Source organism: Lynx rufus, unplaced genomic scaffold (assembly GCF_022079265.1).
Source record: "Lynx rufus isolate CCGP_SWC_20201006 ecotype Redwood Valley unplaced genomic scaffold, mLynRuf1.p SCAF_5, whole genome shotgun sequence".
Lineage (NCBI taxonomy): Eukaryota > Metazoa > Chordata > Mammalia > Carnivora > Felidae > Lynx > Lynx rufus.
Genome location: NW_025814867.1, coordinates 77,328,390 through 77,349,672, shown reverse-complemented (window position 1 = coordinate 77,349,672; position 21,283 = coordinate 77,328,390). Strand labels below are relative to the sequence as shown.

The window sequence follows — 21,283 nt, the reverse complement described above, 5'->3', positions numbered from 1 at the left end:
ACCATCCAGCGCGCTCACTTTCCCGCCTCATTGAGACCCAAAGATAGGGGTAGGGCCGCGCGAGGTGCGGGACTTACGTCACGTCCGGTTCCGGACGCGGCACGCTAGAAAGAGGAGCCAGAGCGCGGAGGGGCGGAGCCAAGAAAGCGCGCGTTCTGAAAGGGGGAGGGGCCGGGTTAAGGAGCGCCGCGTCACGTCCGGCAGACTTAGAGCCCGTGCGGAGGCGGTGCGGAGCGCTTCGGTACTCGGCGGCTCGGGAACTTGTGCGTTCTACGAGGCTGCGGCGGAGCCTCTATATAGAAGGCGCAAGAGGTTGGCAGCTTCGATTGAAGCGCGTCGAGCGGCGATAGCAGCTAGGAGTCATGAGCGACAGCGGCGAGCAGAATTACGGCGAGCGGGTACGTAGAGATGGTGCAGGGGGCGGCTGTGTGGTCCCAGCTTGCTTCTCTTCCAGGCCCGTCGGCCTCAGACCTGGAGACAGAGGCGATTTAGGCTCCGACGTCTGAGGCTGGGAAGGAAGGGAGTTGGGTCTAAAAAACCCTTGCGGAGAGTGTCTTTAGTCGTGAAGGAGGCCGCCGTGGGGGGTTATGTAGTTCCCTACCCAAGACGGCGGTTTTTTTCCGTTACGAGAGGGGGAAAGCTTAAAAATGGCCGCTGCGTCCCCTCGGTGTTGGGGGAGGGGAGCGGTATCTCATTTCGCCGTTGCTCTCCTGCGAAGCCTCGCTGCCGCCATCTTGGGCTGGCGGGCCGGGCGGGCTGCCAGAGGCACAAAATGGCGGAGAAGCCGCGCGTCCAAGGCGGGCCCGCGCCTCAGTGGGCCGTGTGGGGGGGGAGAAAGAGAGGCAACCTACTCAGAGGGTTTTCGCCCGGCGTTTAGGTTAAGAAAGGATCGTCTGTGGACCCCCAAGTGATGGAATCTAGGAAGTTCTTGGGACCTCTCTTACGGTGGGGGAAACTAATCCGAGGTAGTCAAGTTCTGGGCCCGGTAGAGGTGGTTTCGCGCGCGCTTTGTGTTCGGCCTAAATGGAGTGTTTCTCTTTGATACCGAAAGCGCTTTCAAACGAAAAGTCATTATCTGGGTATCCGAATAAACTAGACCCCGAGGCCGCTGAGATTTTCTTCTTTCGTGGAGTAGGTATTTTTCACGGGATTGTGTAGCAGGAACTGGCGGGCAACTTGTGGCGCCGTTATTTCCTTTTGTTTTGAGGCATTCTAAATCTGTGAACCACTACTCTGTTGGTACACTTTTTTTCTTTTCTTTTTTTTTTTCTTTTTCTTTTTCTTTTTTTTTTTAAAGCCTCCACGTCTCATGTGGAGTTGGGTGAATGTTAACTGGAGGAGTAAGACCGTTTCCGGGCTTAAAAAACGTGATGTAAAGCTGGTTGCGAGGCTGTGGGTACTAACAATGATGCAAAAATAGAAAACTTGCCAGAATCTTAACATTCGAGGTTGTGGAGAACTTTATTGAAGAAGGAAGTTGATTTTTTACTTGGTAGGAATACGTGGGGGTGCTTTTACAGTTTGGTAGGTTTTCCTTTTCTTCTAGGGCCATCGTAAGATCTCCGTAACAGTCGTCAGGTAAATCTATTCAAGTATCTTAGCAAACTCTTATAAAAAGATTTGGGGCCTTTCATTAGAAAGGCATTTTTAGAAACCTCTATCATAGCTCCTGGAACATTGTCGAAATTACTGTTTAACTTGGGAGCTAAATCTGATTGATTTTGGTCTGAGATAATCAGGCTTGACCCTGTTCAGAGGAATATTAGCTTTTCATTTTTCCCTAAGGCTTTTGATCCCAACATTACCAAAATGTGTACGATTATTTTTATACCTTTGCTTTCTTATGGTTAGAAAGTTTGGAGTGAGCGCACAAATGGTTAAAGCTGTGATTTCTGATTTCTGCCGGTTGACTACACTGTTGAACTGTATTTGGACTGGAAAGCAAATGATGACTTTAAGTCTTTTGTTTTCTGAACAATTATTGGGTACTATTTGCACTATTGAGAGGATGCAAAATGGCCGGTTTCTGAGAAAAGCTCTCAGTTGAACATACCTTAATGTTACTTGTAATCATGTGCTTGTGAAGACGAAACTTGCCCCAAAATAATATTTGGGCATATTTTACATATGGGAGGAAACAATTGTTGGAAGTAGGTTCCTGGCTTGAGACCGTTCAAGAGAGGTTGTCATCCAAATAATTTGACATTTTTGAACATCTGTTTTCTTCCATAATCTTGTTTATGTAAATTTATTCACCAAAATCTTATGGAAGGAAAGTTACAACATAATTTCAAGCTGTATATTAGAAATTGATGTATTTCTTACGTAAGAGTCTTGGATCCTGGAAAGGTTTCTAAACTTTCAAGTTGTGACATACTTCCACGTTGTTTTGTTTGGCATTATTTTGTGTGTAGATTGCTTTGCAATTGGTGAATTGGAAACTGAAGAGGTTAGAATAGGCCTAAAAAAAAAAGTTTGGATTCCTAAAGAGTGCCTGGCAAAAACCCTGAAGCTTAATGGAACTGATTAGATATAATGCTGTAAAAATGATGATGTATATAGTAGGTCTGACTGGCTATAAAAAAAAAAACAAACAAACCTTCTTTTGACAGTGCCTGAGAGCAGTGAAAAAGTTGCATTCAGGGTAATAATCTTGGACGTGCTTGGTATGAATAGCTTCTCTGAAGCCTGAAAAATTAATTCAGCTCTAGGCCCTCAAACATTTCAAACTGTTAATGTAAATCATTAAAACAAGCCTAATCTGTATTGTTAATGTAATCACTTAAAATACAAATCTCTTTAGTTTGGCTGGAACCCCCCCCCCATCCCCAGCCTGTCCCTTCATTTGGCTATCCAGAATCCAGACACTCCCATATCCCCAGCATAATTCTGGAATTTTTTTTTCCCCCAGTCCTTTAGACTTCAGAAGTTTCTTTCCTAAACAGACTGTAGGTGTGTGATAAATTGTCCTCCATCTGGTCACCCATAGGGTTTTACTTCTTGGGTGAATGAATATACGAACAGAACTGTTGTTCAGTGTGTCCTTTTATCTTCTTTTAAATGCATAGTTAGGATAAGTTGCAGAATTTTTGTGGTGCATGTCACACTATTATAGCAGAGTGGCTTTTACCTTTATTGTGAGATTTTTTTCATGTGATCGATTTAACTCAAAGTCTGTTTCTATCTAGAGTTAACTTATTTGATGTAGGCAATCCCGTGCAGAATAAAATACTTTTCATCTCCCAAATTCACTTCTCTTCCAGTACTTTCCAAAAGTTGCTGGCAAATATTTTTGGGAAAAGGGTTGACCAGTCAGCCCCTTTGCAAAAAGTCTTAGCAGTTATGTCATAATATGGACAAATAAGAACATAAAAAGAGTTGTTGGTGGCTAGTTTGTAGGTGCATAGCAATATTGAGGGGGGTAATCTTTAAGGCCTGGTAATGGTCATAGTATTCTATTTAGAGTATGCGATGTTTGTGTGTTTGGTCTTGACACTGGTTTAATGCTCTGCCTTTCTAATGAATGTAATTTCTTTAGTTTCTACAAATAAGTCTATACTTAGAGAATCCAGAAACTAAGGAAATCCTATTATATGAACAGGTGGTTTTAATTTCTGCCTTGCTGTCAAGATTACAATAGCAAGCAGTTCAAGAACATATTCTGGTAGAATATTGGCTATAGTTATTGTAGAAATAATGTTTGCACTGTAGGTACATTATCTAGTCTTACTCTTTATGGAGATGAGTAGTATCCGGATACCATCCCATCAAACTGCCATTCAGCTTTCTGCAGTTTTTCTCTTCTGCTTAATCTTGGGTTGTCTTTCTGTAGTCTTTGTTTTTGGCCCCTAACTCTGAATTCTGATTTCCAAAAACTGAACCATCTGAATCTATTTCTTTCTAAAGAATTGCAGCCATTACACCACATTCCTTTAATAAAGGATTGAATTAATGTCAAGTGAAAGGAAATAGTTTGCATTGTTTCACTGTGAGTCTGGTTAGGTATGAGTCTCTTGGAAAAACCAGGTTGAAGAATATTTTTCTTGGTTTTAACTAAGAATGTTTTAATGTTGTTTGGAACTAGAAGGTGGCATTTTCAAACTGAAATTACAAGTGATAACAAGGTAAGTACTACGGTTTTTTTAAAGAGGAATTCAGATGGTGAGATGTTAATTAATAGCATTCACCTTTCCCCTTTATCTCCAACAAAGCCCAGAACCTAATTGATAAATATTAACATTTTGCCCAAGAGAAGTATTTTTAGAGCCTTCGCATTCTGTGTTATGTTCAGTTTTCATACATAATTGTATTTAATTTTTTCTAGAAGGGATAGTGTTTAGGAATTTTAAGTGTTTTATCCAGTTTAGTTTTTTGGGTTATGGGTTACATCGAATTTTAGATCTTGTTTTCATTTAGTCTTGTTTTTAAGCAAGCCAAAAAAATTTCACTAGAATAGCAAATTTGAGTTTCTAAATTCTCAAAAATCTTTTTGGATTGGGTGTGGAGGTTATTTTCAGATTGCTACTTTGATTAATATAGACTGCCCAATACTGCAGAATGCATGAGCCCCTTCTTAGAGTCAATATTATTGATGCAAGAGATGGGCTTAAAACTGATATAGGTAAGTCAGATTTTTCCCCCCCTTCCAGAAAATATTCTGTCTTTGGAGTATTTTTCTCCACCCAACCTTCTGGTAGAGTTTACAGAAAAATAAAAACAGTCCATTAGTATGAGCATTAACCTTTATATAGCAGGATCAACCAATTTTTCTTTGTCTCATCCCAATTTTTTAAATATTACCTTGTTAGCAACCTACTGAATTTGTACATGTTTTTAATGTTATTTGAATTCAGTTCTAGTCCCTAGAGTCGTTCTAACAAAAAATTATGTTGATGATGGAAGTTTCTGCTTATTTCTTCACCAAATGGGCAATAACATTAAGCCCAGTAGTTGGTCGTCTGGTTTTATTAAAGTGGCCACTTGAGCTCAGTAGTTGAGTTAAAATAAACCTAATATTTACATTATCTAGCAACATGTTTTTTGGTCTTTGAATATAAAAGGAGGAAGATGGTTTGGAAGAGGTAATAAAATATAAAAGCAGGAAGGCATCCATATTGAAAAGTTCCAATACATAGAGCTTTGGCCTCCATTCCAGTGTTTCGTGCATCTAAAGCCCTGTTTCTGTATGTTATCTTTAGGAGGCCCCAAGAGGAAACCTGCTTGGGCATTCTGATTCCACGATTACCTTTGTGCTGCCAGCAAACATATCCCATTACATTTTAGTGATGGATATTAAAAGGAAATCAATTACTGTGATTCCCTTAAAAAGCTATTTAAAATTTTTCCTGGGTTAAACAATAATTGACTTTCAGCGACAAAAAAACGAGACTGAAAATTATGCTTACTTTCTCAGGAAAGGCATCACAACACTTGCCACTATAGCCATGGTTGTCTTCATGCCCACATAAGTTATAAAGACTTTGTTTTCTCTCTCTCTCTCTTTTTTTTTTTAAAGGAAGCTTTAGCCCCAATCACCCCCAAAGAAAATAAACTAGTAAATTGTTGACAAGTGAGGTACAGGATAACAGGGAGAACTAGAATGTTTTGTGAGGCAGTATTTGTTTAGGGTGTTGAACAGACACTATTACATTTTATTGATCTGTTAAGTGATGATTGAGTTTTGGTTTTTGGGTTTTGTTTTTTTTTTTTAATAATTTTAGGAGGTGAGCTATAATTTTTTCCCAATATTGCCACCTTAAAAAGTAGGATTTCTCCTTTGGACTGCATAAGATTTTAATACGTTTGTTCATTGAGGGGGAATTTACAAAAAATTCTTTGAAAACTTCACTGTTGGATTCAAGTTCGTTTGCTTTCTTTCATAACTACTTGGATATAGTAGTTGGTTGATCTGATTTTGTCTTTTTATGGTTCTAGTGCTAAATTTAGTAGTCGAACCATTCATATTTAAAATTTCACTAGAGCAGCTTTCTAGGGGTGGGTTTTGAGCACTTTAGTCCAAATTTTCTGATTCCCTGACATTGTCTTCTACGGAGCTCTTTAAATATGCAGTACAAAAATGTGTGACATTACATATCTTTATCTTATCTATTATCTAGACAAGTCACAATTTGTAAACCTGTCCAGCCCTGAGCTTTGTCATCATTGTACAAATGAATTGTCCGTGCTTTCCTTTCTTGCACTTTCGTATTAATGTGTCACTTTTTGACTAGAGTTGTGCTTTTGACACTTAACATTTTCTTGATGAATACAATAAGTAAGAAGTGTGAAATGTAATTAAAGTTCTTAAATGTTAGATGAACAGCAAATGTTCAGTTGCGCACTTCGCATTCAACTTAAGCATGATAAATCTATTTGAAGTAGACAATGAGAATGAGGTTGGTTACCTAGTATATTTTAGAACCAACAGGAAGCTAGTTTCAGTTTTTTGAGCTGCATATTCTAGGGTTTTTTTGGTTTTGTTTTTTTTAATCCAAAAAGAGGGATTTTTTTTTTCTAGTTTCAGTTTTGGCACTGGATTTTATCCTGGAGTTTTAAAATATTCTTCATCCTGTTCTTTTTCTATTAAGGTTAATGTTGAAGAAGGAAAATGCGGAAGTCGTCATTTGACAAGTTTTATAAATGAGTATTTGAAGCTCAGGAATAAGTGAAGCTGAAATTTGAAAAAATAAAAGAAAGAATGCATGCTAATTATCAGACCAGAAGTCCCACTTGTAGAATATTGAGCAATTTGTGTGAAGTGGGGAAGATGAAAGAAGTCAGAATTTGAAACGGAAGAATGAAGAAAAGAAATAAAAATGAAGTTAAGATAAGAAGTAATCTGGAATCAGAAAGCACTACGCTAAGTAATTACTAGTCTGTTTATGTGTCCCTGTATATTTTGCTAAACATGCATGCATTATTTGTTTAATAGAAGAAAATATATACAGGGCAAAGAAGTGCCTTCCAGGGGAAACGTTTAAATTAGGTAATTCTAATTTTAACTTCTTAGTCAAATGATTGAAATGCAATTTTAAAAAATAACCCTTTGTAGTCAAATATGAGGCAGGAATGAGCTCTCCAGCATGGGTAACAGTTGGCTTCATGTTGTCTCTCTAGATTTTTTTGTATAATGCTGCTGGTCCTGGGCCATGAGTGAGTACCTCCAGAATTGGGATTGGTGGTCTGTGCCACCTCCATGGACTCTTAAGATTCATTGACCCCTATCGTATAGTACTGAGCAATATACAGTAGAATGTTTTCTAAGTTTGTCGTAGTTTTCCCAAAGAATGTCACCAGGATGGTTATAGAAGCAAACCAGTGAAGAGGATAGTTCCTTTTGGCATTTATGAAAATTCTTTCTAGATGGCATAGGGGAAACCTATGACCAATTAGGCCCTAACTTTAAGATGCAGGTTCTAAATTCACAAGGATGATTCTTTTCTTCTGTTTAATGCCTGTTCCAGTTGAATGACTAGGATTACTGCTGAAAATATATTAGCTTCCCTTACAATGAGGTGGGTCACATAAGTGAACAGGATCTCTAACTCAAAGTGGCAATAGTTGTAGTTGTTCAGAAAACTGCTCTATTCCCTTTTTCTCATTTGCTGCTGTTAAAATTCAACTGTTACAATGACGTGGGAGGTATAGATTATAAAGTAACTTAGTTTTGGTTCCTCACTCCGACCACTTACTGTGAAAAATAAACCCTAAAGGTCTGTCCTTTCCCCTTCCGCGTGTTTTGTTTTAGTTGAATAAAAGAATACGATGGTTAGCGAAATGTTACTTTCTGTTGGATAGGACAAGTGAACTGTCAAAATAATACCCAGAGGTAGCTAACCAGTAGTTGTTCTCTGTTGGGAAAGCCAAGGGTATCACTTCTTCCTGAAATGAAGACAACCTAAAAAAACAGAGTTGTCAGGTCTTCTAGCTCTTGGAAAAAGTGGTTTAAATTACGTATCTAAAAGGATCTATCTTCTAGCATTTTAGGGCCAGTTGTCAATATGAAATTTGTGCTTTTTATAATTATTTCTGCCTTGCAAGGAGAAGAAAATTATTCTCAATTCATAGTAGTTTCCAGCATTTGCTTTGCCCCAATTACTAGTTTGTAAATTTTGCCACGTATAAACTAATAACGTTAATTTTGCGCTCTGAATTACTTACAGATTAGGCAGAGAGCTGAGGTTAAAAAAAAAAAAAAGAGGTGAATTGATACTTTCTGTTCAAGTCCATGAATTCCTGAAAGGCCCTTGGGGTCTAAAAGAGGAAAAACCTATTAATCCTCTAAATGGAAAGAAAGCACTTTGGAATTTGATTATATGGCCTAAGCTTGGATAGATGTATGGCAAAAATAAACGCTGATGCCCATAGACCATTGCATCCATTCAGGGTTTTCTTCTCTTCCCACCCCACCCCCCTTGACCAAGGCATCTTTGAGTCTGACAGTGCCTCCTCTCAGCCCTGCTCTGCCTATTGGGGAAGTAAGAGGGAGACAGGCCTCTTGTCCTGGGGCAGGTGGAGCAGAGAAAACTAGAGAAACAAGGTTCCACGAAGATACTTTCACCAAGAGAAATCAGTAGGTAGGAAGCCTAAAATTTCTGAAATTGAGTAAATCAATGAGACTTAGTTAGCATTATAAACATGTATGGTGCTTTTAACAAATGTAGAAGATGAACTCCAGAGTTATTAGAATAAGCTCTAGTTTAGGGACTTGTATTTTTAAATGCTGTGTAGGTTTACTGTATGCCTCTAAGAGCCACTGTTCAAAATCTAATTTACTGCATCCAGTTTCTAATACAGGAGAAACCTAATGATTTGATGGTTCCAGATCTTTTGGTTTCCTTCATCTCTTTCAAAAGGTTTTTCTAAGATACTGTCATGCTCAGAATAGGAAGATGCAGAAAAAGGTATTTTGTTGAAAGGCTGAGTTAGTTTTTGTGACATGTTCCCTTTAAGTTGTATATTAGAATATGACTAAGATCCAGTCTATAGAAATGATTCCCTGAGCAGAAATTCAGGGAATTTTTTGGCTTTGTTATTTATGCTAATTGTAAGTTCATGATCCTTTTTCTTGAGGTATTGATGTCCAGAGAAGTGTTTTTGGTACGGTTTTAATGTGCTGACACATAAAACTTTTTAGCCCTAAGAGTGGACTTCAAGTTTTCCTTGTGTGGAGGTTTTCCCAGCTGGGTTTGCAGATTTGCCTGTGGATTAAGGTTTAAAGTTAACTTTGTTTTTAGATTTGGCTAATAATTTTAGGTCTCATTTTTTTTTTTTCTCGAGCTAAATTTCCTTGAACGTGTATTTCCAAAATAGCTAATGGCTAACATAACCATAAAGGGGTTTAAATTCTTTAAGAAATATTCCTGACCAGAAAAGGGAGGAGGAGGCATTATTTAGGTGTTAGCCTAACCAAATGTGTAGAAGGGGAAATTTTTGCATTCTGGCTGGTGTTTCCCCTATTCCTGATCTAAGAAACGATTGCTTACAAAATATGTCTGCAGATAGTTAATTTTAGAGGTTGAGAGAAAAAGCTCATAATTTCGTAAATACTGTATCTTTGACCCTAGAGATTACTAGAAATTCATGAGAAGCTTCATAAGGCTTATGACCTAGGCTAAAAGTGCTGTCTCTTCTCTCAGTGGACGGACTGGTAATGCAGGTTAGAATAAGGCTTTTCTGCTTAATGAAGCCAGAGGCTTAAGAGATCTTGACTTTCTACCCTTTTTTCCTTTGTACTTTGATTCCTAGGCTGATGGATTTAACTACTTGATTGATAATCTTTTAACTGTTACTGTGAGTTATTTGAGCACTCTGCTCTCCTTTCCAGGGTAAATTGTTTTCTTTTGGTTTCCACGAAAAGCTATATAATCATTCCATGAAGTAATTTTTCTAGCATTGAGATAAACAAAGACAGTTAATTTAGGGGGTCTCAATTTATCTCTTTGCTTCTAGGTTAGTTTTTGCCTGTGGTAAAGATGTCAGAAACCACACCATTATTTTTGAGAACATTGTCCAAGAAGAGGAGGGAGGTGGAGTGTGCTTTTAAATGTCTCTGTGCAGAGTATTAAATGTCTCTCTGCCGGAGAACCCCAAGAGATTAATTGGGGTCCCCTAAGATGCAGTGCACCCTTTAACCATTCCTTGTTAAAGGCAGCTGTTCTCATTAATAACAGTATCCTCTTTTTCCTTGAATCTCTTAATAGTCACTCCAGGGGAAGGAGAGGAGGCTGTCACATTCCATGTCCCTTCCATGTTTTATAATGACTAAAATCTTACTGGGGAAGTTTCTAGAGTTGTTTCAGGCCTAACGACCAGAACTCCTTTTACTGGCAGAGTTACTCTCTTTCCTGTTCGAAACTTCAAACTCAGTTTCTTCTGTATTGCATATAAATTTTTTCCCATTATGCTGTAGACCACATATGTGGAATATGTTCTATATTCCAAAAAGGTTTGATGAACTGTAATTTAAAATAATCCTATTCTATCCTTTCAAGAATGGCCAGAATATTCTGAAAGTCTACCACACAGGGAGGTCTCCTGTGATCATTTTTATCCAGTAGCTTTGACATAGATTATTACCCCTATAGTAATGTTGGGTCCTCTTGAATCTGGCCATTTCTGCTCTGTCTTGGGTGGAAAGACTCACCAGACTTTATGCCTTTTAATTTGCATTAAATTGGATAACCTAAAATGAGGGTTGTCTTGCTAGCTGCTGATACCTTAGTTAGCCATCAGACGGAGTGGCTTTGTTCTCTCTCCTCTGAATCCACTGGGTTTTTTTGTCTGTTTTGGTGCGTTGGCAGAACATCTCCTTGGTTCAGTTACTTTAAATGTATGCTTTTTATACTGATAAGTGGCTGTGCTTTTGCTCGTTGATGAGCTAGTCAACCCTTTTTATCCATTCTCTTTGCTGGTTTCTTTAGAGATCTTCCTTACTGTGTCACTTAACTATCAGCTAGTCTAGTTTTGATTGGGAACACTATGGCTATACAGTATATACTTACTTAGACTTTGGTTTTTTCACATACAATTCTGAACTCTCCCTTCCTTAGCCTAGATAGGAGCCCCTGATTTAATCTGTTAACTTTCCTAGCTACTTACTCCCTAATCCCCATCAGTTTGCCATGGTTCATCTCCATTTAGCTGAGGAGGCTGTAGATCTCTGGCACTGTCTACTCTTCCTTCTGCACAGTTCACTGCCTTTTCAGCTGTGGCTCCATCTGGTTGCTTTATTTGAGCTTCTTAAGGGCATCCTACCATGGTTAGGTGGAATTAGGGTCTAGTATCCTTCAAGCTGGTCCTTTCTACTAGGTTTCTACCTTTTGCTAGGACTTGAAACTGATCGTCCTTGCCTCTTTTCCCACTCAATAAATATAACTTGAAGTGAGGTCTTCTGAAAAAAATCAAAAGCATTTTAAAGTAAGTTTTATGATTTTCATAGGGTTTTGTTTTATTGATGGCAACTTGATTGAAAATAGGTATAAGATATAGGTGTCATAGTTAATAAGATTCTTTCTTACCCTAGTCTTTATGGAGTAACAATCCCAAAACACAATCCTTGGACAGTTCCCTTAACTGCTTGGCTTTGGCACCCCTTTCTGAGGAGAGTGGGGTCAGTTAATTCTTATCCCTGCTCCAGGAAAGGTGGAAGTTCAAATAAATTGGCTTATGTCAGTTGGAGCAATGTAAATATATGAGGTATATTCAGTTCCTGCCCTTACCTATGTTTTCTTATCTTGGAAGGGGATTGCTTTCCCTCACCATTTATCTCACAGCAGCTTATTTGTTTTTAAAGTTGCCCAGAAAGTATACAAATTAAACTTTTGACATCTACGTGTAGGAATCCCGTTCTGCTTCCAGAAGTGGAAGTGCTCATGGATCTGGGAAATCTGCAAGGCATACCCCTGCAAGGTCTCGCTCCAAGGAAGATTCCAGGCGTTCCAGATCAAAGTCCAGGTCCAGATCTGAATCTAGGTAAGAAAGACTGTCTTGGGATTTTCTTCTGTTACTCTTAGCTTTGAAATTGGTGTGTGCTTTGTAAATTAGGAAGATAGAGAGGGTTGGATCATTTGTTGGCTTATTTAATATTGGTACTAGTAATGAACTTAATCATAAGTTCTGGGATAGAAGACTAAGTGGTTAAGAACCTGGGCTTTTGGCGATAGGGTTCAAATCTTACCTCTATTTTTTCTGGCTTGGGCAGATTACTTAACCTTTTTCCACCTTAGCTTCCTTATCTTTAAAAGGCAAGTTAGTAATACTAGTTCTTGAGAATTGTGAGGATTCACTAGGAGTTTAAGTATGACAGACTGCAGGACATTGGCTTTCATAACTAATTCTTGATAAGTAGGTGTAGTCTAATATTATATACATGTGTATAAAAAAATAATACCTTAACACAGTGCACTTTTTTTTTTTTTTTTAATGTTGGTCAAGAGTAGGCTATACATCCTTGTTTGCCCAGGACAGCCCCAGTTTATGCCTATTGTCAGGCATAATTAACTGCACCTCTTTTCTCTCTTACAATGTGTCCTGTCTGGTTTAGATGACAGTTTATATGATCACTCCAGTTAGGAGCAATTGATTGGTTTTAAAACACTGCTGGAGAAAACTTACGGTGATGGTGATTTTATCTTAAGTGAATGGTGGGCATAAGTGGGAGAAGCTGAAAAAAAACAGGGTGGTATTCTGAGGGGGGAGGTGGGCACAAATTAAGCTAGTGTGAAGTGCTGCAAGTTTTATGATTATCAAGGGTTTTTTTTGAGTGTGTTAATCTTGAGTATGTAATTTTGATCTCCTTTATCTTAATTATTTTAAGAAATGGAAGAGAGCAAGTAGTGGTTTTGGAGCTCTTCCTAGTAGAGTGGAGATGACTGTAGATACAGCAGAAAAGTCTTGATCACATGTCTGGATTATGTTTCGCCTTTCGGACTTTAACCCTAGAATAGATTATTAGAAGAATTGGAAACTGTATCTTATTGTCAGCTAATTAGTTATACTCTTGAAACCTTTGTCTTAACAGGTCTAGATCCAGAAGAAGTTCACGAAGGCATTACACAAGATCAAGATCTCGGTCCCGCTCCCATAGACGATCCCGTAGCAGGTCTTATAGTCGAGATTATCGAAGACGGCATAGCCACAGTCACTCTCCCATGTCTACTCGCAGGCGTCATGTTGGGAATCGGGTAAGATGACAAAATTGTTGTTAAAGCAGTGGACTTTGTCTCTTCTGTTTTGAAATCAGAACTGATTATATTTGACCCTGGACTTTTAGCAGTGAACACATGAGTTCCTTAGAGGTCTCCTTGTGTTCTGAGTAATGTCTTTTTAAAAGGTATTTTCTATGTTAGGGCTGTCAGTCACATGTAAGCAAAATACTGGGACAGTGTAACTCACCTCATCAAAACACTCTCTTGGTTATTCCATTTAATTTTAGGTGAGTTTATTTCGGGTACTAAGGCTTATCTTCCCTGACTTTTTTTTTCCTCTGGCTTATAGAGATAATGCTATTTTAATTATTCTTATGTGTAGAATAAATCTTAGGTGACTCCCTTGGGCTACTTGCCCTTTAATATGCCCTCACAGAACTGCCAGTTTGGTAGTCACAAGTAGAAGTCACTGTTCCCGTCCCCCCTTGTTTAATTCTGAGGTTGAAGTTATTTTTGGAGTCTTTTTCTGCCCATTCTTAATGCTTGTGGCTATTGCTATAATATACTAGTTATTAATTTCAATTACTTATTCCCTACTTTCACTGTTGGTGACATTTCTTAGCTTCGGTTTATGATAAGTTTTAAAGTTTAAAATTCATCTTTCCATTTCTAGGCAAATCCTGATCCCAACTGTTGTCTTGGAGTGTTTGGATTGAGCTTGTACACTACAGAAAGAGATCTAAGAGAAGTGTTCTCAAAATATGGCCCCATTGCAGATGTGTCTATTGTATATGACCAGCAGTCTAGACGGTCAAGAGGATTTGCCTTTGTGTATTTTGAAAATGTAGATGATGCCAAGGAAGTAAGTAAAAATTTACCTGTATCCTTGTAAAATAAGTCCTGTTGTTAACTTCCAACTACCAATGAACTTGAATAAGGATAATTTTTGCTTTTACATTGTAAATAGGGTATATTTATAGTTCTTTATAAATCTTATTTCTAAGTATTCATAAAAGTATATCTTAACTGTTATTAGACAGTTTGTGGTTTTGTCCAGGGTGTATATAATAACTTTCAATATATCTTTCGAAGGCAAAGGAGCGTGCCAATGGAATGGAGCTTGATGGACGTAGGATCAGAGTTGATTTCTCTATAACAAAAAGACCACATACCCCAACACCAGGAATTTACATGGGAAGACCTACCTAGTAAGTTTAAGATTGATAGCTGAGTTCGTTTCCTCTAACAACTACATGTACTGGGGGGAATCTTTGGCATTTCATCCAGTCCTGACACAGTATAAATCATTTTCCCTGTGTTTTTAAGTTTATATCTTGAGAGAGTGGGGGGAGAGAGAATCCCAAGCAGCCTCCATGCTGTCAGCACAGAGCCTGCCCCACAAATGGTGAAATCATGACCTGAGCCAAAATCAGCATATGCTTAACTGAGTCACCCAGGCACCCCATCTTGTGTGTTGTGTTTTGTTTTAACTAGCTAAAAGTGTACTCAATAGAACATATTCAGTGGGAACATTGTGTTTGTGCTGCAGACTGAGAGAGGACATCCCACCATATCATACAGAAATGCCATATATCTGGCTTTGCTTGGTAATTAATGTTCTTGATTAGACCATTTTTCCCATAAGGAAATCTTAAGTATTCTATGTAAAGTCAGGTATGGAACAAATCCTACTCAAGTGCATTTTTTAGCTTTGTTAAACAGTGGAAAACAGGGGACTTCAGTTTATGCATTGGACTATGATAGGCTGCTTCTCTCTTGTCCTCCTCGGTGTTTAAATTGACAAAAATCTCTGTTGGTCTCCCCCCCCCCTTTTATTTATTTTAAATTTCCCCCTCAAATCACATTCTCCAAATAATGATTTTACTTTCCCTTCCTCTAGGGAAATATATGGGCTTTATTAGCAAATGACTTTTAGTTGGAAGCAAGTTAGCAGAATGTGTATTTCTTAATCAAAAGATTTTTAAAATATATTTATGTATATTGTAAGGGCAGAGAAAGGACAGTGTTTATCCAATATCCGTGAAAATTTAAACAGGAATAATGCTACTTGCCTAGTTAACTTCTCTGTTAGAAAAGGCCTGTCTGTGAATTAATAATTAGGGAATGAGTAGATACCTTCATTTTTGCCCAATAGACGAGAGTAAAGAGGTTATAACTCGAAGCATTTGCCCAGTTATGTCCTTAGAGCTCAGCTGTGTGGCTCACAAGACCCAAATAAGCCATGCTGCTGCTATTGTCTGAACAGTTTAAACAATGAAAGTCATATGTACGAAGATAAGACCACATGGTGTTTTATGAAGCTATATCATTTATTCATAGTGGAAGTTCACGCCGTCGGGATTACTATGACCGAGGATATGATCGAGGCTATGATGACCGAGACTACTATAGCAGATCATACAGGTAAGTTTACCACAATACGAGGTTTAAGTTGTTAAAATTTTGAAGGAAATACGTAGTCTCTCCTCTCCTGAATCAGTTGCAACATAATTTAAGGCAGCACTATATGTAAATTTTAGTCTTTGATAAAATCACTTTTTATACTAAGAAATCTAGAACTAGAGTTTAAACTAGATTTTAAGGTTACGTGTCTTGTTAATTTAACTTAACATGTATATTTCTTTTTAAACGTCAAGTTGTAAACCAACAGAAATCCCTGGTTTGAACATGACAATAGAATCAAAATTTTAGACCATAGTTTAGGTTTTCCACTTTTGTGTACTTGTTTTGTTTTTAAGACAAGTTCCATATGCTACATTTTTTTTAAAATTTTTTTTAATGTTTTATTTATTTTTGAGACAGAGCATGAACAGGGGAGGGGCAGAGAGAGAGGGAAACACAGAATCCGAAGCAGGCTCCAGGCTCTGAGCTGTCAGCACAGAGCCCGATGCGGGGCTCGAACTCACGAACCATAAGATCATGACCTGAGCCGAAGTCGGATGCTTTAACCGACTGAGCCACCCAGGCGCCCCCATATGCTACATTTTTAAAGTTACTGCTTTAGAAAGTGGTTTTTTTCTTTGGGTTTTTGTTTTTTTTTTGTTTTTTGTTTTTTGTTTGGTTTTTTTGGTGTCTATAATGTGTGATGCACTAGGGAGACAGGGAAAACTAAGTCTTAGAAGAATCCAAAGAAGTAACTACTGAAGGACAATAGTGTAACAATGGTTGGTGTGTGTGTGTAAGTTTTATTTATTTTGAGAGAGCCTGCACAAACTGGGGAGAGGTAGAAGAGGGATTCTCTGATAGTGTGGAGCCTGACGCAGAGCTCCAACTCAAAAACTGTGAGATCATGATGACCTTAGTGGAAACCAAGATGCTTAACTGACTGAGCCACCCCTAGATAGGTGGTGATGGGTTTTGTTTTTAAGTTTGAGAGTGAGTGAGCACAAGGAGAGGAGAGGCAGAAAGAAAATCCCAAGCAGGCTCTGCACTGTCAGCCCAGAGTCCAGTGTGGGGCTTGATCCCAGGAACAGTGAGATCCCAACCTGAGCTAAGATCAGGGAATCACATGCATAACTGACTGAGCCACACAGGAACCCCCCTGGAGTTTATTATTAAATATTGGTGACTTTTTTTAGGGGGTTAGGGAAATACCTATCATACTGAGAATACTTTTGAGGACAAAAATGAAGTAAAATTCTTCGGTTTAGCAGCACCAGGTAATTTAGACCCTGTATTGCTTGTGAAAATGGAAATTGTGCAGTAAGTATTGACCACAACAGTTAACCATGATTCCTTAACCTTATTTTGGGGTGTGGTATTGAGATGTAAATGTCTTTTTTGTATGCTGTTTGGAATATTTAAAGAAGTTGAATGTGGAAGTGAGTCCTAAAGCGTGCAATTGTCCGGCATTTTATCCCTGGCAAAATCTCTTTTGGAAAGAACATATTTTTAGTTTATTTTGAGAGAGAGCGCAAGGCAAGGAGGGGCAGAGAGAGTCTCAAGCATGCTCCACATTGTCAGTGCAGTACCAGACACGGGGCTTGAACCCACAAAATGAGGTCATCACCTGAGCCAAAGTCCAATGCTTAACTGACTCGGCCACCTAGGCGCCCAATTATATGGGACTTTAAGAGATTGCAGAGGATGGGAAGATTAAGGTCTTAGGTTTGATTTTTTATTCAGATGAGCATTTACTTTAGAAATGTTGTTTGTTCCGATACTCAGTTTAGCCACCAGAGAGAGCTCTATGTTAGTTTGTTAGAAGGGTGGCAAATGTAGCCCCTTAATTACTTCCAGAAAACTACCTTTTACTTCTCTGTGGGAGTTCTAACTTTACTACATTAGTAATACATTGTTTTTAAAACTTAAAAAATGCGTATGTGTTACTTTTCTGCCTTCACAGAGGAGGAGGTGGAGGAGGAGGAGGATGGAGAGCTGCTCAAGACAGGGATCAGATTTACAGGTATGGCAGGAGAGGATTTTAAATCTACACAACAGTAAGATGGCTCACATAAAAGATTTAGTTACAAGTATTTTGATGGTTAATTATAAGTTGCGTCACACAAATTAGATTGTATGAAATACAAAAATACTGTAACTGAAACCAGTGACTGTATATGACTCCATGTGTGTGTTTACAGATGTGAATTAGGCTTACACTAGGTAATGAACTCAGTGGTACCTTTTTGTACCTTATTGAGAGCTTAAGGTCACTTACAAGGGTCCATAGTATCTTTCATCTCTCTTTATTACTGTATCTTCTTGTACTGTTGAGGTTTTGTTAGCTTTTAATGACCATCTCAGGATAAGCAAGTGAATATTCAAGTCACTCTGTCTTTGACAAAACAAAACCACTTTGAAGTACTAGTAAAATTTATTTGGGTGTTGGTTCATGATGGTGTGGTTAGGAATAGTGGTTTTATTAATCAGGACTAAAACGGACTTTGAAATACCATGACTGTTGAAAGTTGTATATGTCATCTAGTCTTTGTGGAGTGAGTCTTAGACGGTCTTGACATTTGTTTACAGAAGGCGGTCACCTTCTCCTTACTATAGTCGTGGAGGATACAGATCACGTTCTAGGTCTCGATCATACTCACCTCGTAAGTATTTAACTTGATTTTTTGTTTATCAAACCGCAGCAGATAATGGGTTAATTCAAGTAGTTTTATCTGTATTTATAGTTTCTACTGCCCCTCAGTTGTGTGAGGGTTCAAGAAAGTATATGCAAACAATCCTTGGAATCTCTCATTCTTGTTACTAATTGAAATATAAACATATATTCTCGTCACCATTTGTAGCTTTTCTTTCTAGGAGTGCTTGCAAGTTTTGTATAGCGAGGAAAATTTGAGTGACTTTAAAACCTTAGCTCTTGAGTTAGACTTCCCAGCTATTTCTATTGTTTAACATTTGTTCTTTGATTTCTAATGTAACCCTTGTGTGAAAGGGGTCTTTCTCTAGTTTCCCTGTAGAGAATCTGGTGCATAGAATTTTCTAATGGTAGAATAGTCTAAAAGTCTCAACATTAAAATATGTTTGATAAATGTACTTCATTACTGAAACACTATTATTTCTTTCTAGGTCGCTATTAAAGCATGAAGTTGAAGACTTTCTGAAATTTACCCTAGAGTTGGGATATTGTTTGTGGACAATATTTTTATTGTCTCCTGTTTAAAAAGTGAACAGTGCCTAGTGAAGTTAGGTGACTTTTACACCTTTTATGATGACTACTTTTGGTGGAGTTGAAATGCTGTTTTCATTCTGCATTTGTGTAGTTCGGTGCTTTGTTCAAAGTTAAGTGTTTTCAGAAAAGTATGTTTTGCATGTATTTTTTTACAGTCTAAATTTTGACTGCTGAGAAGTTTCTATTGTACAAAACTTCATTTAAAAGGTTTTTCTACTGAATCCAGGGTATTCTGAAGATCGAAGCCTGTGTGTAAAATGCTACCATATGGTAAAAAGCAACAATAAAGTTTGGTTTTTACTTTTCTTTCTAACATTAATGCTTAGCAGAACTGTTCAGATTAGGTTGTCAGTAGCAAATTTCAAGACAAAAATACCCATTTTCCTCCAATCCATGAAACATACTATACTTAATATACCTGCAACTAAGTGTTAAAAATTATGCTCTGTAACCCTGTACTGCTAGTATTAGAACTAAGGAACTTTCAATACAGCAAATGCTTAATGCTTATATAAATGTGGATTTGTCAGCCTTTATGTAATCTGTATTATATAAAGCAGGGAATAAGAAAAGAGGTACATAATGTATGCCTTTAAAAGGCTATTTCTTAAAGCTGTTACAAGGGGATAATGGTATTTCAACTAGTTATCAGCAAGTGACAATACATTCCACCACAAATGTACTCTTGTTCTTCTAGCTTTTAGACTATGGAAAAAACTGAGTGCTTCAGAGTTCTGGAAAAGAGAAGGGAACACTACACCTGTGTTGTGGATGAACTGAAGACTGCCTGTTCATTTTTTAAATATTATTTTCAGGTCCTTTGCTTACCAAAGGAAGTCCAATTTCACTCAAATGTTTTGAGAACTGTGTTTAAATAAATGCAAATGAAAAGAGTAAAAGGCTGGTACAACTCAGTTTACAGAAAACATTTTATTTTAACCTTGTTACTTATAGAGGGTTTTTTTAAAGAATTATTTTTAGTCCCTTGTACAGTATCCTTTGGGCTAAAATGTATTCTTCACTGTTTTTTTGATTTTTTGGTGTTTTTTTTTTTAATAGTTGTACATTTCCTGGGAAACCAGTTTAAGAGGAGAGTAGGTACATGGGTGGTCATCTTCATTTGGATGGTGTTTATATTAGTCTAGTCTCCATACTTACCCTGAGGGTGACAAATTCAAGGGAAATTGTTACAGGTAATTTATTGAAATTAGTATGTCCCAGATACTTTGTAAAGCACTTTACATATATCAGTTCCTTTAGTCTGTAGCAGTCATCAGATAGAACTTAACAGCTATTAAAATGGCAATGCCAAGAACTGAATGTGGGCAGATTGCAATCCTCAGTCTGTACTCAGTCATGATGCCATTCTGCTGCCAGCTGGGGTAACCAGATGATTCAAGATACTGGTAATGGTGATAAGGGTGCCTGGCTGGCTCAGTTGGTAGAACATGTGACTCAATCTCAGGGTTGTAAGTTCAAGCTCCATGTTGGGCATGGAGCCTGCTTAAAAACTATAGCTAATGTGCACAGGCAGTATTTGCAGGCCTTAATTTGTTACACAGGGTGCTGTCACACCTGCATGCCTCTCTCATACTTTGGAAACTGTCAAATGCATAGAATATTACTCCTGCATGTTTGTGGGGTTTTTTTGTTGGTGGGTTTTTTTGTTTTTTGTTTTTTTTTTTGAGAGAGAGGACAGTGTGTGAGCAGGGAAGGGGCAGAGAGAGAGGGAGACACAAAATCTGAAGCAAGCTCCAGCCTCTTAGCTGACAGCACAGAGCCCAGTGTGGGGCTTAAACTCACGAACCCCACAAGATCATGACCCTGAGCTGAAGTCGGATGCTACCAACTGAGCCACCAAAGCACCCTTCATGCTTGTGTTTCTCATAAGCATCTGGCACTGACTTTATACCTCCTACATTGTTTCAAATCTATTCTCAACCAGTTTTAGACTAACAGTTGGTCCCTGAGATGTAGAATGTGGTCCAGAAAGGGTTGGATTATATAGTTTTGTAGTGATAGAATGTATATGAAGGAACATGCATAGTACCACTTCCAGCTGTCTTCCTAGGTGGAAGGGTAGGTAGGCCAGCACCAAAACGGTGTGAGAATAGTGGGTATCTAGTGCAGGGCTCACTGACTGAGCTGCCCTACTCAAACTCTTAAGTCTTGTACTCTTACCTCTTGTTACAGAATGTGGGGTAAGAAATAAAAAGGTTTCCCAGCTCTCTAGCCCCAGGTCTAGAGCAACTTTGGAATGCAACCAGGCCTAATTGATGCATCCGAGAAGGTGTTGCCTTGCAATTAATTCATCTAAACCACCCATTATCCTGCCAATAAGGTGTTTTTTTAAACATGATCAGTTGGACCTTTGGATCTGGAAGCATTTTGACTATAATAAATTGCTACCAGCAGGCAGCAGAACTTGAAAATTTAGAACTTACCAGGTTTGATGGGCTGAAGAGTGGAGATTCCTTTTGTATTCTGG

At 38.2% G+C, this 21,283-nt stretch overlaps 1 protein-coding gene across 2 annotated transcripts; it reads left to right on the top strand.

The window, feature by feature from the left end:
- The first annotated feature begins 217 nt into the window (after positions 1-217).
- Positions 218-19,694, top strand: TRA2B (transformer 2 beta homolog). Of its 2 annotated transcripts, none has more exons than XM_047099255.1 (9): positions 218-398; positions 11,840-11,973; positions 13,022-13,184; positions 13,822-14,010; positions 14,241-14,356; positions 15,489-15,572; positions 17,515-17,574; positions 18,144-18,214; positions 18,693-19,694. In XM_047099255.1, exons 1-9 carry the CDS (start codon positions 363-365, stop codon positions 18,701-18,703), a joined length of 864 nt encoding a protein of 287 aa, XP_046955211.1. In that variant the 5' UTR covers positions 218-362; the 3' UTR covers positions 18,704-19,694. The 2 variants fall into 2 exon arrangements, with proteins under 2 accessions (XP_046955211.1, XP_046955210.1); XM_047099254.1 differs by having other exon boundaries at positions 219-398; positions 18,141-18,214.
- The last annotated feature ends 1,589 nt before the right edge of the window (positions 19,695-21,283 follow it).

What these genes read in the sequence shown, in the direction of transcription:
- TRA2B (XM_047099254.1), top strand. Translation starts at nt 363, where the DNA reads ATGAGCGACAGCGGCGAGCAGAATTACGGCGAGCGG. An exon ending in AGCAGAATTACGGCGAGCGG is followed by an intron (nt 399 to 11,839) that starts GTACGTAGAGAT and finishes ATCTACGTGTAG; the next exon opens with GAATCCCGTTCTGCTTCCAG. An exon ending in TACTATAGCAGATCATACAG is followed by an intron (nt 15,573 to 17,514) that starts GTAAGTTTACCA and finishes CTGCCTTCACAG; the next exon opens with AGGAGGAGGTGGAGGAGGAG.